The following is a 16649-nucleotide window of genomic DNA, read 5'->3' on the forward strand; positions in this document are numbered from 1 at the left end:
AACTCGGACCCGTTAATCTTTTATCACGAAATTAGGCTAATAAGGAGACAACGTTACTGTATTTGAATATTTAATTTATCGTTATGAACAAACGCGAAAGATAAATTTAAAATTATTATAATTAAATTTAAAAAACAAACATTACGACATGAAAGTTATGCCTATTCAAAATATCAACATTTACATTTTAATAACATGATTTAAGAAATACGATCATTTGAAGAAGAAAAAAGGAAGCTATTTGTCTTTAAAAAATTCCACGTATCTTATCGAATCTTTAAATTGAACGTTTATAAGGTATATAAAAACACGTTAGTCGTTACGCTACAGAAATTACACACCGTTCGTATCGACGGGCGTGTAAGCAATTTGCCATCGTAAAATAAACCTAATTAAACGAACGAGTTATAATAAGAGACGAGTCGGACCCGCAAACTAGATATAGGAACGGTGATCCAATTAAAAATGATGTATTTCAAAAGTGTATTGTTATTTATATTAATTAGGTATATATATTTTTTCATTTCAATACACAATCGTGTCAAGTTGAGGGACAAAGCATGTGCTAAAATAAGTTTAGAATAAATGTTGTGTGTAATGAATGCTCTTTCTGAATAATGATTAAATCATACAAAAAATAATCCACTATTTTAATATTTTTTTATCGCAGCAGAATAAAAATAATGCCAAAAAAAATTATGAGTTTTTTTTTCAATGCCAAAAAAAGTTTAATAATTGTTATTCCAATAAGTGCCTTTAAATCGACATAAACAATATAACTTTTAGTCTATAAGTAAATTCATAAAAGCAAAATCTGTATTAATAAATAAAATTAATGTTCAAGTCACATGTTTAAGCACTTTTCATCAAAATTGAACAATAACCACATAAATGATAAAATACTCTGTGCGTAAATACTCCTTAGTTCTAGACTTTGCTCAAAGAACGAAAGGTTCATTTTAAATTTAAAAAAATACTCATGTTTGTAAGTTGATCTTCTGCTTATCTGTCTGGTGTAGTTTTAAATGAGCAATTAATGTAAGTGTTGTTCCACACTGATAAATATCAGGGAGCGAAAAAAAACCTGTCGGATGTAATAAATTACGACTAATTAATTCGCCTAATTGGCTCTGTGAACAAGGTCCGAGTCTTGGCGCAAATGAATAAATTAGATTTATGCGAAAATCAAGTAAGGTGATCCTTAAGTACCTGTCAGCGTTGGTTACAATCAAGATTCAATTTTCGTAATCTTACACTTAAAGTTCAGAATCGCGTGATAAACTCATCCTTACTCATTATAACCATTTTTAAGTTCCCAGTAACCCGCATGCGCTGCGGTTCATCATTTATTTTCCTTTCAAAAACATCAATCATACGCCATCTCAACAGTGTTGATCGAAAACTCTATATCGATTTTGTCGATAACATAACCAACGTTATTAGAGCCCTTACCGATCATTAACTTTCCTGTACACTATAACGTGAGTGTTGGAATGATATGTCTGTGGGAGCTCCATTCAATATGGATCGTTTACGTTCAACTTAACTGATTCCATATTTAGACACCTGCTGTGAGGTTGTTCGCCATTTCAAGCTGCTAACGACTCAAGGGTTCATTCGTATATAGAATCATCGTTCGAGAAGGTTTTACACATATCTAGTATGTGAGCTAGTATATCAGCTAGTATTTACAAGGCACAGGTTATGTTTGTACAAGCCGTAATCAAACAGCAGCAGCCCTTTCAAAGAGGACGGAGTCACATTCTCATAACAAATATACGCATTCGGCGTTGACATACGTGCATTTGACATTCTCACACTATTCTTTATCATTTATTTCTAGTAAACGCTAGTTTGACTTTAAAAATTCAAAACCAAACCGACATACAGCGCGTATCCTAGAAGAAAAAGAAAACTTAAATTGGAACAGCGTTGAAAATGTTTGTTTTTATTTGCCTTATAAAATAAATGTACATTGACATAATGCATAGGCCGTTACGGGTTTTACGATCCAAACACGGCAGCTCGGCTGTAAATCAAGTCGTAATATATTTTAATCAGCGCATTAATATCGTACATATTTGTGTTAGAAGCAACAGAAATAGTGCATCCTGTTGTGATGCGTGTGCCGTGGCCGACTCGACGTTCAGGGCTCGAATCGGATGGATAATCGATTTTATGAGCTCCCGAAATAACTCGTACAAGTCGTCTGGTACACGTTTCATATGCGGAGACATTCTGCACGCAGCCTGCCTTGTTATTCGAGACAAAAAAAAAACAAACAAAATCCTCGCGCTCGGTCGCTTTAACATATTCTCGGTTATAAAAATAACTTTGAAGATCTGTCAAATACAGTAGGAGACAGAAATATCGACTCAGCGATATATTATATATTCACGAGGTTTTTTTTTTTAATTGTACACACCACTATTTACTAATATTATAAATGTAAAACTTTGTGTTTTTGAGTGTTTGTTACTCAATCACGCAAAAATGTCTAAACTGATTTGGATGAAATTTCATACAAAGGTAATTTATAACATAGATACATAGATTACTTTTCATGATAAATGACAATGTGAGCAACGCCGGGTCTATAATAATGTAAAATAAATATGACAGTATGTTCGCTGGTACGTGGATTCACGTACCCACAGATCTACAAATGAACCAATCTTTTTATTAATTCAAGATCAACACAGGCACCCCTTTATCCCGGAAAAATGCAACGTGCCTAATTCTTTCCGAGCTATAAATATAAAGCAGGTAAAAACGCGGGGTACGTCTACTTAAATAACAAAATAATCCTGGAGATTGCACATGTTATTAAAAGAGAATGAAACTTCAGGATTTTTTTTTGGAGTTTAACAGTTAGACACACTAGAGACAAACACAACATAACTGTAGATATATGTTTATTGTATATACGTATTTTCTTTAATAATGGCTCCGTCTATCTTGATGCCCATCTAGGTATTGTCAATAGTACACCTTCAACTGTATTTTTTTCAAATTCCTGTAGATATGGAAATGATTTTCTGATAGAGATCGCTTTTAGTGGTCTTAACGCCTGCTGTACAACTATGCCTGCCTGTCGACTGTTTTTGAATGTTGTGTTTTAGTGTGCATTATGGTATATTCTCTCACTCTCTCTCTCTTTTTCTCTATCTCTCTCTAATTTTTTTTTCTCTCTCTCTCTCTCTCTCTTTATCTCCGTCTCTCGTAGTGAGAGCTTAAAACATAAGAATTACGGAGCGTCATAAAAGGGATTGTGGTTGAAACGATCTGAAACCACAGTATTCGTTACAGTATAAGGGAATAAACGTGTACGCTCACCGAAATAGTGATGTGGGTGTTGGTTTTTATTGTTACGACCGCGCCGTAACGAGCTTTCCGCTGCCTCTAAGTATAGCTTTAGACGTTTTAGTCGAACGATGTACCCGGCTATAACGTTTGTTGGCTTCACAGTTCTCTAGAACTATATCACTAGATAAATGGTAGATAAAAACAGTGAACGTTGTTTGTGAAGGCACGGGTTCAATGGAAAAGCACCCATTAATTTTCTCGCTGGATCTTCTGATGGAGGTGAAGACATAATAGCAGCCCCCAGAGAAAAACAAAATTGTATTAATTCCTCTGCCAACATCCTGTAAATTTCTTTCGTGAAAAAATCACGTCTTACTTTTTGAACGGAAAGTGTTTTTAAGTGCTTAAATGTCTTCATCTGGTGTTAAATGATTACCGGATCCCATAGACATTAACAATGTAAATACCAACACCCACCTAGAGATTACTTGGTTTACATTTTATAGCATAACGACTGTCACATCCTTCAAACCGAAACGCATTAGCACGACCGAAATGGGCGGGATGGTGGTACCTACCCGTCTGGGCTCATTACACCACTACAAGGACCGGAGTTTCATTTATAAAATATTTACAATATATCTTGAGCAAAAACTATTATTAGCTGCAGTTCTTACTATTTAAATGAAGAACTTTTTTTTGCCTAAACTGATGGAAGAGGCCGTCCCAGCATAACCCTTATAAGTAGGTGAGCTCACCTGACGACGTTGCTAACACTAGCCCTAGCAAGAGCAGTGCTTCGCAGAATCTACCACCGGATCGAAAACGCCATCCACTGAGAAGACACCCACCGGCACTAGTATTTAATATATACTTAGTCTGGCCATAAATACTGTTACAAAGGAAACAAAAAAAATTCTATGGCAAATAACATTTATTACTTTTACAGTGTGTTAGTTTAATACATTAATATAAAACAATTTAAAGTATAAAAAGCTTATTCGAAGTGGTCTTCATTGGCTGCAATACAGTCCTTTAAGCGTTGAACAGTATTTATGGCCAGACTAGATAATTCGAAATCTAATAAAATTATATCTCTCATTAAATTTACGGTACTAAAAATTTGTCGGTAGCATGTATATGTACATACGTCTCAAAACACGTTTCTACTTCTTAAAAAAAAAAAAAAAAAAACGAGCCTAATTATCACAATGCAAATCGTACAAACATTTTACTAATGTCAGCCAACATGCGGCGGCGGCGGGGGCCGGATCAAACATTCGGCCAAGCGAACAAACAACGATGTTTGGACTATCGCCACTTTCGGCTCAGTACAAATAAGGACTGTTGTTTGTTCAAGTGCTAGTAACACGCCACTGCGACGATCGTTGCCCACTTAAACAAAGCCCTTGACAGCCCTTTGCGGTAAAATTGAAATTAAGAAACCCGTAGCTCCCGTTACGCTGGTGTCGGTTCGAAACAAGGCGACACCTTTCTCATCCGTAGTGGGAGTTTTACCTGTCATATGTTTTAACAAGCTTAAGTAAGGGTTGACATGGTCTATAATTTACTCTGAAGTGACCGTATTTCTTAAGTTGTCCACCATTCGTTTATATAACACGAAACCTCTTTTAAAAACACACAAACAAATTAAATTGACTAACTACTTGACTTCACATTAAAATCGAAATTTATTAAGAACAAAGAATCCTTTATTATCAAACAACGGATCACTACGGTATCGAATTACTGTGTCATCTTGAATACAAACACTTTTTTGTTCGAGCACCGGTTCAAGAACCAGAGATGGTTTAAAATTACATTGTTTATTATAACAGAATGTATCTAATTTCATTTGTAACATATAATCGTTGTGGTATCGTAATATCATTTTAATACTGAACTAAAAACGGGTTCGAGTCAGTCGGCGAATGAAATCTGTTGCGTTCCATTTAGCTTCGAGACGAGAACAAACTCTAGTTATTTTTATTAGGAGAAACGCACCATTTGACAACAGTGTGCTTAGTGCGAGTTTCGTAACGTTCTCGATAGCGTAAAAGTTAAGCCAATTCTGTATGCAGTTGGATCAGCGCCCCAAGCGGCAAACGCACGCAAACGATCCCATTCCATACAAATATGAATTAACTTTTACGCTATCGAGAACGTTAAAAAACTCGCACTAAGCACACTGATGTACACTTATGTTCGCAATAAAAATTTAACTATGTAACTAGCGGCCCGCTCCGACTCCGCTCGGGTCAACTAAAATTTCAATGATATTTGACGTTGTTTTATTTTTTAAATAAAAGAACACTTATTGCGGCATAACTATAATAGTTAGACATATGCTGTCGCGACACTTTTTGTAAATAATAATGTGTTCTACAAAGTCGTAGTACATTATTTTATTCTATCATCAATAGTTTTCGCAGGGCACGCGATGTAAATTATATTTTAGGTAATTTTTTTACACCTTGGGTTACATTATTGGTGTCTTAGTAAGGATCCCTAATTTTTTCAAAAAATATTATAGCCTATGTCACTCAGGAATAGTGTAGCTTTCAAACAGTGAAAGAATTTTTCAAATCGGTTCAGTAATTTCGGAGCCTATTCAATACAAACAAACAAGCAAACAAATCTTTCCTCTTTATAATATTAGTATAGATAGTATAGATGATAAATAAAAATAATAAGCGATGAATTTCCAAGATTACTTTCAAGCTTGGATTGTTTAGATCGAAATCGTATCGACAATGTAACTCCCGAATTTCTAGAAACAATTATTGGATCACAGCTGCTCATCAGCTGTCTCCGGGTACTCCGGCTTAGAACGGCGACTGCTGTGACGTTAATTACTTGATTAAAGATCTTGAACGTAACTTAAGCCGCATCGATATTTATAAATATTGAAGGATTAAACTGAGCGGCTTTTTTATCGTTGTTTTTTTTATTTTTTACTAGCTGACCCGGCAGACTTCGCAGTGCCTCAATCGATAAATAGAAGACCTAAGCATGTGTATAAAATAAACTTAAAACAAACAAAAGAATGCGTCTGACGGGGGACACATCAAAGATAAAGAATATTGTTATTTTTATTTCATTTTCAATTTATCTACCTTTTAAACCTTCTCTGGACTTCGACAAATAATTCAAGACCAAAATTAGTCAAACCGGCCCAGTCGTTCTCGAGTTTTAGCGAGACTAACGAACAGCAATTCATTTTTATATATTATATAGATTTAACTATAGTTCAATAAATATACATAGCTTGATACGCGGTACAGTTAGCACAGTGATACTTTATAGGGTCGGATTCTATTCTAAATTATTCCAAACGATGAAATAAAACTATACTAGAGGTCCCGCACTAGTCGAAATTCGACTATAATTAATTAGAATTATAAGTTTGTACACTATTATGATTGTATTTTATACTTCTATAATCACAAAATTTGCCAAGGCTACACTATAAAAAAATATTAATAAAGACAAACAATATTTAATCTATTCTCAATTTGAAAACAGACGTCAAGAACAAAAGTTTTACAATAAATAGTATGCATGCGTGTGTGCGTCAAATACATGGTATGTAGTGTGTGTAATGTTTTCTTTATTGATTTAATATATCTTTTAAGCATTATTTAAAAAAAATATTAGCATTGTGCACTTCTCCTCTATGTTCTCTAAAAGTGTAGAAAATTTCATACTCCTTCGTCCGCGCAATTTTCGTAAAAAGGGATACAAAGTTTTTGCTTCACGTATTATAAAACTATATTTCCAACATATTATCGCTCCGCCAATCATCCAGCTTATTGAGTATTTAATAAATTCTATAGTCAAATTCGTTTTATTTATTTTACGATGTTCTACGCTTCAAAAACATCTACATCATTTTCTTCGTCGGGCAGATAGATATTACCATCTTAATATTTTTAAATAGTTTAAATGATTAATTAATAAGATGTTTTAAGGTCAACTTTCTTTAATGTAAAATTTTCTTAAACTTTTAAACCAAAAGAATACGGTGATTAAGATTTGTTAAACAAACGCTAAATTGAAAACATAACATATTTTTTAATTAACTCTTACTAAAATTAGCCTTTCTAATTAGATTGTAAAATTTTAATCAAATGGAAAATCCCACAATATGTGTTTGTGTAAAATAAAATGTAAGCTTTGTGTTGTTCAATGTGTATTTTAATAATTTTTTTTAATGATTAATTAATTTTTATTTTATTTTAGGTGGGTGGTAGTGGCGGGCGCTTGGCGAGCAAGCGTACTCCGACCACCTAATCCACCGGGTACAATGGCGAGAAACGACCGCCACTCATCCCTGCTTCAGCTGGCGGCGTGGGGCGTGCCGGCAGCCCTAGCAGCAGCCGTTCTCGTCACCAGAGACGTAGATGCCGATGAACTTACAGGTTAACTTACCCTGTACTTTAATATTGTGTTATTCCTTTTGCATCGATAATCATCTTGTGAAACAATCTAAAGACACACGACGTATCCTTTACTAGGCTACACTGTGAAGTGTAGTGTGATCTTGTGAGTCCGCACGGGTAGGTACCACCGCCCCGCCTATTTCTGCCGTGAAGCAGCAATGCGTTTCGGTTTGAAGGGTGGGGCAGCCGTTGTGACTATACTGAGACCTTAGAACTTATATCTCAAGGTGTGCGGCGCATTTACGTTGTAGATGTATATGGGCTCCAGTAACCACTTAACACCAGGTGGGCTGTGAGCTCGTCCACACATCTAAGCAATAAAAAAATAAAAAAGCTCAGACGTAAAGCCCTAATGCCAAATTACACTCTTTTTTTTTCAAAAACGGCAGTTTTTGACTTACTTACAAACGAAGCCTCCCTTGGCCCTCCAATAAACGGACTTCAATGCATAAATTACTTTTACAGGTTATAAATTACGAATATATTAAAATTGTTGTATAAATAATTTAAGTCAACCTATCTTCTGACAGCTGCTAATTATGACAAACTTAAAGATCAAGTTATTCAGTCATATCTCAAATTAATATGCAATAGTTAGTTCTTAACAAATTAGTTCCAAACCTGGACCAGTATGGGGTGGTTGCATCCAAGTTTTTTTTTTATGTCCGCTTTTGAATTGTAAATGTTTAATTTACAATTCCAATTTATTATACACACGAGACTTCGATGGAAGTTGTATCAACTTGTTTTTACGCTGCGTTTTCTTGGTAGCCCTCTCGATATGGTAGCGTTTATTATGTGCCATTTCAAATAGACTGGCCGTAACAAGAACCGATGTTACTTGAACGGTTGTTTTTATTCGGTCGCGTAGAGTTCAATGCTTCATTAGAGGCTGCTCTATTGAAGGGTACGCAATACCGTATTGACCGCAACGAACTTTTTTCTTTTTTTATTACGACATTTTTTTTTCTTTTTTGTCTACCTAACTGCCAGTTTTCTCGAAGCGGTATTCTGGCTTCACCTAGACTGGTCTGCTAATTATATGATTCATCAAATTAGGATTGCTTTAATAATTTTCACTACGACAAAAGAAAACTTAGATTGCACTTAGATTGTACTTGTGTTGTGCTTAAGGAAATAATAACAATAACAACAAAAAAACTGTACAAGTCTTAATGTATCGTTGGATAAAATTTCGCTGTGATCTATACTTATGCTTATACTTAATATTATAAAGAGGAAAGATTTGTTTGTTTTTTTGTATTGAATAGGCTCCGAAACTACTGAACCGATTTGAAAAATTCTTTCACTGTTTGGAAGCTACACTATTCCTGAGTGACATAGGTTATAATCTTTTTTGAAAAAAATTTGGGATCTTTACTAAAACTCCAATAACGTAACCCAAGGTGTAAAAAAATACCTAAAATATTCTTTCTATCGCGTGCCCTGCGAAAACTATTGATGATAGAACAAAATAATGTACTACGACTTTGTAGAACACATTATTACTTACAAAAAGTATCGTGACAGTATATGTCTAACTATTATGGTTATGCCGAAATAAGTGTTCTTTTATTTAAAAAAACAAAACAACGTCAAATATTGTTGAAATTTTTGTTAAAGACCCGAGCGGGGCCGGAGCGGGCCGCTAGTTACATATAAAAATGTTCGCGATCGGATCGATTTTATTTCGCATCCGGTATAACAATATATATCTAATACAAAGGGTTGTGATTCTTATTTAAATCGTTTTCATGTTTGATCGGCGGCGTTTTTCAAACGATTTAATCTTTTACAAGAACCCAGGAGCACGTATTCAAGCAAAAGCCCTTCAGCGTGTGCATGCCGGTCGATTGTTTCAACGAACTGTCGATTTTAAAGAAATCAAGAAATGCATGAACGTACTTATTATGAAATGGACCCTTTATATAGTTTTTCCTCGTCATTCAAATTATGTAAAAAAAATATGCTTAGTTGGGTGGACGAGCTCACAGCCCACCTGGTGTTAAGTGGTTACTGGAAATAAGCCCATAGACATCCACAACGTAAATGCGCCACCCACTTTGAGATATAAGTTCTAAGGTCTCAAGTATAGTTACTAGTAATTATCATAAAATCATGCTCATTCTGAACCGCATTACATACTCGTTTAAAACCAAATTTAAAAAGAATAGAAAACTGACTTCAACAAAATAAAGGTAATAGCATCGATATTGTCAAATCAATTAAATATGAATTGCAAAAAGACAAGAGAAATACTAGCATGCAAATTTTCTTTTTTTATTGCTTAGGTTGGTGGACGAGCTCACAGCCCACCTGGTGTTAAGTGGTTACAGGAGCCCATAGACATCCACAACTTAAATGCGCCACCCACCTTGAGATACAAGTTCTAAGGTCTCAGTATAGTTACAACGGCTGCCCCACCCTTCAAACCGAAACGCATTAGTGCTTCACGGAAGAAATAGGCAGGGGGGTGGGTAACCCGCGCGGACTCACAAGAGGTCCTATCATCAGTAATTACGCAAATTATAATTTTGCGGGTTTCATTTTTATTACACGATGTTATTCCTTCACCGTGGAAGTCAATCGTGAACATTTGTGGAGTACGTATTTCATTAGAAAAATTGGTACTCGCCTGAAATTCGAACATCGGTGCATCGAACAAAGAATCGAAAAAGAAGAATAAATAAAAAAGAATCAATAAAATCGGTTCACCTAGAAAAAACTTAGAAAATACACATAAAAAAATTAATTCAAATTGAGAATCTCGGTTAAAAACGTATTATAAACACAAAACTTCTCAATTAGAAATGATTACAAAAGTTAGCCGAAATATTTCTTATCATGGTACATATCTACTTACTTTAGAAACTCCGAAAGAACTGCTTTAGGAACAAAAGAAAGCCGAGGACTTAGCGGTTAATTCAAAGCCGGAACGAACAAAATATCACATCAACTTAAAATAAGTTAATTCCATAAATAACAAAGCGGGAACATGTATTATCAAAAGGTTCTTATCGTTTAACTTTGTATGAATAATTTAAGATGAGTTTAAAGCAAATGAACAACGCCGCACAGATACGCTGTGAATGTATTAATCTCACTGGAGATACAGGAGGGTGCTAGCTTACATATTTACGTGTCAAAGATTTGTTGGCAAAACTGGTAAAGCATATTCTTGTCTAATCTAAATAACTTTTATATTTATAATTTACCTAATACGCGTGAAACTGTGTTCAATAATTCATAATTAATAACACATACAAACTTAGAGCGCAGATACAGATAATACAAAAATATAACCTATACATTATTAATATGATGCAACTTTTTTAACTAGCTTCAAAAAAGAGGGAAGTTCTCAGAAATTTATTTCTTTGTAGGCTGGCCCTTTCGGTTTTCGAGTTATCCTTAAAATTAATACATATTTAATTGAATATGACTATATTGATGATATTCTCATTTTATATCGTCGAAGTAGTTTTTCTTTTTTATTACAATTTCGCATTCCACACATAGATCGTTTTATTTACGTTCCATTATACATAATCATTTTATTTTCATTTTTAACGTGCGAACGAAGCACCACGGCCCGTTTCTCAGCCATATTGCAATTTCAATAAAGCCATTGTGATTTTTATTTTTATTATTTGTCCTGCGGGTTCCATTATGGCGGCTGAAAGAAATGCTCGACCATTATTCGAGCCGTTAAATACGACACCTTTCCTCCTCGCACGCTCGTATTTCAATTTTAAAATCGGACTCTTTTAACAGCCTTATTAATGCAAGCCCTTTTCTTCCCGCCGTGTTTGTGTAGGTGTTCACCAGCAGCCTTTCTGAAATCGGAATGTTATTCACGATATAATGAGCGCTTTGGAACACAAATTCGTATCCGCTCTCCTTGTGTCGCATGTCGTCCCGTTCGAGGGATTTTAGTAACAGTGGATCCATTACGTTTACGACAGCTAATTCGTTCGCAATTTTCGTTTTTAATACGCTTTTATTTTTTTTTATTGCTTAGGTGTGTGGACGAGCTAACAGCCCATCTGATGTTAAGTAGTTACTGGAGCCCATAGATATCTACAACGTACCTAAATGCGACACACACCTGAGTAAATGCGCCACACACCTAAAAATGCGCCACACACCTTTAGCTTTAGACGTATGTATGTTAGTATGTAACGGAATCTTTAAACATGATTTTGACCCCTTCAAAATGTCGGATTAACTCGAAATTTCGTATACTTACTAAGGACCGACGACAATTCAATATTTAAAAAAAAAAAGAAAAAAAAAGAAATTGAAAAAATTGAAATTCAACTAAAAAATGAAAAATAAATAATAGTTTAAAAAAAGCGTGGGGTGCATGGTATCAGTAGCTATAAATATTTTATGAACAGATATGAGTAGAAAGGCTATTTTGATAATATCCTGAAAAGCACCCACGCTTTTTTTACAATAAAATCATTTTTTCTTACACTATTTTTAATTCAAATTTATTAAAATTTAATTTTTAGTTGGATTTTCTATAAAAGTGTATTTTGTTAGTTCTTTTAAACTATTATTTATACATTTTATACCGTATTTCGTCTCCCATACGTAAAATCTTGGTTGAAATTTATTCTATAAAAAAATTATGCAGTGTACCTAACAGATAATACATTTATGTTACCAGCAACAAAGCAGTGATCATAATAATATGATTAAGGGTGACAGAATCTTTAATCGGAACATTTGCTTATAATTTTTTTTTTTTTTTTTTTGCATAGATGAGTGGACGAGCTCGCAACCCACCTGGTGTTAAGTGGTTACTGGAGCCCATAGACATCTATAACGTAAATGCGCCACCTTCCGTGAGATAAGTTCAAAGGTCTCAGTATAGTTACAACGGCTGCCCCCACCCCTCAAGCCGAAACGCATTACTGCTTCACGGCAGAAATGGCGGGGTGGTGTGGTACCTACCCGTGCGGACTCACAAGAGGTCCTACCACCAGTAAGAGTTGTTATTGATCCGTTTTGAAAACATTCGAATACTAACTACATAAATGTATTTTTTTTTTCATTTACAGGTACGTGCTTCGTCGGCAATCAATCGACCAAGTCCCTCCTTGCGCTCGTAATCGTACCTGAAGCAATATGTCTGCTACTCGGCTGCGTGTTCCTTTCGTCCGGACTACGCGCTGTTCTTCGCAAACCAGTTCCCGTGCACACACCAGCCCTATTATTAAACGCTCCACAGCCGCACACAGATCAAAGCGTTTTGCGTTTAGGTGCTTTCGCAGCTCTATACGCTGTTCCGTCGGCGTGTATTCTCGCTACTTGGGTTTATGAATACGCGTGGAGAGACGAATGGCTGGCTTCACCGGTTCCGTCTTCGGAGCCATCGACACACGCCCACCCAGCATTCTGGGTGTTCCTATTTAGAATATTCGCTATTCAAATACTCGGTGTGATGGTGGCCGTTTGGATAGCAACGCCCCGCCTTAAAGCTCTGTGGAGAAGGGTGACGGGACCTAGAAAGCCAGTGCCTCCCAAATGTCCGACGGGGCCGACACAAGCGCCCCTAACTCTTCATTGTTACGCAACACATCCTCATACGATAGCGCGACATCCTTATAATCCAACAAAGTACGCAACATACCGACCTCCGCAGCAGCATTCGTACAGGAAACCTAGGCATTATCATTATTCAGCGGGTGAAACTATACTATGACGGAAATAAAACAATTTTTTGGTTTCAATAAAATAAAAAATATGAGCTTACAAGGCTCACATAGTTACTCAATTGTCGGTAATACGGAGGATTTAAATAAATAGATAAAGAATACACGTGTAATTTTATTGGTTTTCCAAAAAAAAATTGAAGCACGTGCTAAGATTATAAAATGAAATTTCCTGACTGAATTATGTTCAAATGCCTATTATATTAAGATATATGCAACCTCGCAATCGAATACCTACGTGGTAATTGTAAATAAATTATACTAATTATAAGGAATGTAATTTAATGTACATATAAATTGATTGTAATTATTATATAAGGTAATTTAATTTAAAATTAAATGTGTGTAACAGTTAATAATTATTAGACAATCCGATTTTTATTAATATTTACGGGTATGCGAACACCATCGCCTCGAACTACATTTTCTAATCAATCGCAATATCCAGATTATATTATTATATTATACCTGACAATTTATACCTGACAATTTAACCCTCTAATTGAAAATTCGATCTTATGATTTACAAAACCCCATAAAAGGCGAAGTTGAGGTTAAATCCATCGACAACCTGAAATACATTTTTTTCTGTCGACACTCCGGGCCCAATAAAAACATGGAATACAGATTGAAGTTACTATCTCCGAGAAACCAGTCTCATTGACAGTATAAACAAACTCATTTTGAAACATACTCCATGAGTTGGGTCACAATTTGGATGTCTTTGATTTACTAATTTAAGTATGAAGTACCTAAAGAGAGAACAAAAAATGTCTTTTATGCATTTAACGCATCTGCCTATTTGAGCCCAAAACACTTAGGAATGTCGAATGAATTAAATTTAATAAGCAAGTCTAAGGACAGTAAAAAGACAAATTTTATCACGTAATACGATATCTACCAAATGAAATGTTTATTAAATTATAATTACGATATAAAATACTTAATTTACAATTTTTCATTTGTGATTCATCTGTAATGTTCTCTTTCCCTGAAAAGCCTAAAACAAGAGCCATCAACTTTGATGATACAAAACTAGCGGCACAGTTTCAGATACCCACAAAATTTTCATTAGCTTTAGCATTATTCAAGGATTTCACTTATCAGAGTTTACAGCGAGAGCCATGTCCTTACTTTTATAGGCATCAACCAACACCTGATAGGTGCTACCCCAACCCACCGGTGTGCGAAGTACTAACAAATCCACGTTGAGAACCGTACTGCTGTTACTACTAATGGTCAAATACCAGCTTGTGATTTTAGAAATACCCTCGGAGCTGGATATTAACTAATTCATTCGCAATTTTTAATATTACTGGTTATTATTTATTGTTCCATAACCATTGGAGGTATAAAATCGGATATCTATTTTTGTAAATTGTAAATGTTAATATTTGAAATATAATTCCGAAACTATGCTTCATTGTAATCTTATTGTTATTTGTATGTATTATTATCTAGCCACATAAAAAGCGCCACTGATTTAATTTGAATTTAGCGCAAAATAATAACATAAATTTTTTTGTAAGATAAATATTTGTCAGTCGGGTAAGTATAAAAAAACTTGTTTTATAAACGAAAATTAACTGCAACTATAAGTTACATCGAACGGCGATCATTAACGGCCGAACATTTAAAAGGCTAGTTTCGGCGTATCGTTTTCATGAAAATAATTACATATGTGCCTACAATAGAATTTAACTGAAATGTTATGCTTAATATGAGTAGATGTCATGCCGTGACCCCCAACTTGCCAAACAAAATATTAATAAGTACTTAAGTATAGTAATTGTATGATGTTGTAAATAAATAAATAAACTAAAATTTTACAATTATTTTTTTAATAATTTAAAAGCGTTTAACTTATATTAAGTTCAAGGTTAAAATCAGCTATAGTTAAGTGATAGGTACTTCCCCATTATAGTTTTATTTTTAATAAATTTTGAAAACTCATTTTCTTTTAATTTGATTCCTATCCTTAGATATACGTTCCATAATGTTTTATTTAAGAGTTTTAAAAACTCAATTCTCCGAATTTTTGAGTGAGTATGTATTTTTACTTACCTATCGCCATTGAAAGTTATACCTATTTGCCACATTTATACTGTACTTTTAATGCCAGCTCCTGTACTATCGGATTTTAAACTGTGTTTGAATATTCCAGATTTTTTTTTATTGCCCTTGTAGGCAGACGAGCATACGGCCCACCAGATGGTGAGTGGTTACCGTCGCCCATGGACTCCAGCAATGCCAGGGGCAGAGCCAAGCCGCTGCCTACAAATGAGTCGACTATTATCAAAGCCGGCAATGTGACTTTTGGACAATTATTGGTAAATCAGAAAAACGAATTATTGACTTTGTATTCCATTGGCAGTCACAAAACTCTTCTGAACGACATCTTAGATAAATAACAGGTTAAGTATTAACCTTTATTTAATGCAGGTTTTGAACCGTATTCTTTGAAGGAGACGATTATATTCAAATCAATCTGTATTGACATATCAATAACATTTTTTTGTCCAAATGCACAGATTGCCACCTTTGATAATAGACGACTCAAATATACCTCATAATTTTAACTTACATAACTTTCTAACCAACTAGAATTAAAAATAAGTTCGAAAATCATAATTAAAAGCCATTCTAGCCGTTGTATCTTGTTATTAACAAAAATCAACATGACGGTCGTATCGACCCTTTGTGTACGAAAACAGAATGATTTGAACAGAATAAATTTTAATAAGAATTATATAAAAATAATATATTTTACTCAGTATTTTTTAACTTCCAAAATATATCTTTTAAATGCGGACAACTTGAGAGTTTGTACTATTTATATTAAAACCCTTTTGGTGGGAATAGAAATGATATCTTAAGAACGGGTTATCTTGGTGAATCTAGTGTATCTCCACTTCGGATAGTGGAGACTTATTAATTAGTCTCTGTAAAAATGCAGAACTGTTGCGAAACGGAACTAAATCATTAAACAAAACAGGACATCAAGTATTTTCAAGTATATTCATCAAGTATATTCATTATATCAAGGCTTTTCAAAGTATAATTAGAAAAAGTTAGGATGTTTTTTTCCTTTTTACTTCAATTTATATCTCTTATCCCCTAAATAAAAAACATCTTCAACCTATTTATCTTAACAAAAAACTAGCAAACAAACAAAAAG

At 34.5% G+C, this 16649-nt stretch overlaps 1 protein-coding gene across 1 annotated transcript in view; it reads left to right on the forward strand.

Moving 5' to 3' along the window:
- LOC101742593 (frizzled-4) overlaps positions 1–15424 on the forward strand; it is a 47968-nt gene extending 32544 nt beyond the window's left edge. Inside the window, exons 2-3 of the mRNA XM_012690483.4 lie at positions 7549–7727; positions 12818–15424. Of these exons, the coding sequence (XP_012545937.1) occupies positions 7549–7727; positions 12818–13461 (823 nt within the window). The 3' untranslated portion in view covers positions 13462–15424. The remainder of the gene's footprint in view (positions 1–7548; positions 7728–12817) is intronic.
- Positions 15425–16649: the final 1225 nt, after the last annotated feature.

The sequence above is a fragment of the Bombyx mori genome, chromosome 3 (genome assembly GCF_030269925.1).
Source record: "Bombyx mori chromosome 3, ASM3026992v2".
In the NCBI taxonomy this organism is placed as follows: domain Eukaryota; kingdom Metazoa; phylum Arthropoda; class Insecta; order Lepidoptera; family Bombycidae; genus Bombyx; species Bombyx mori.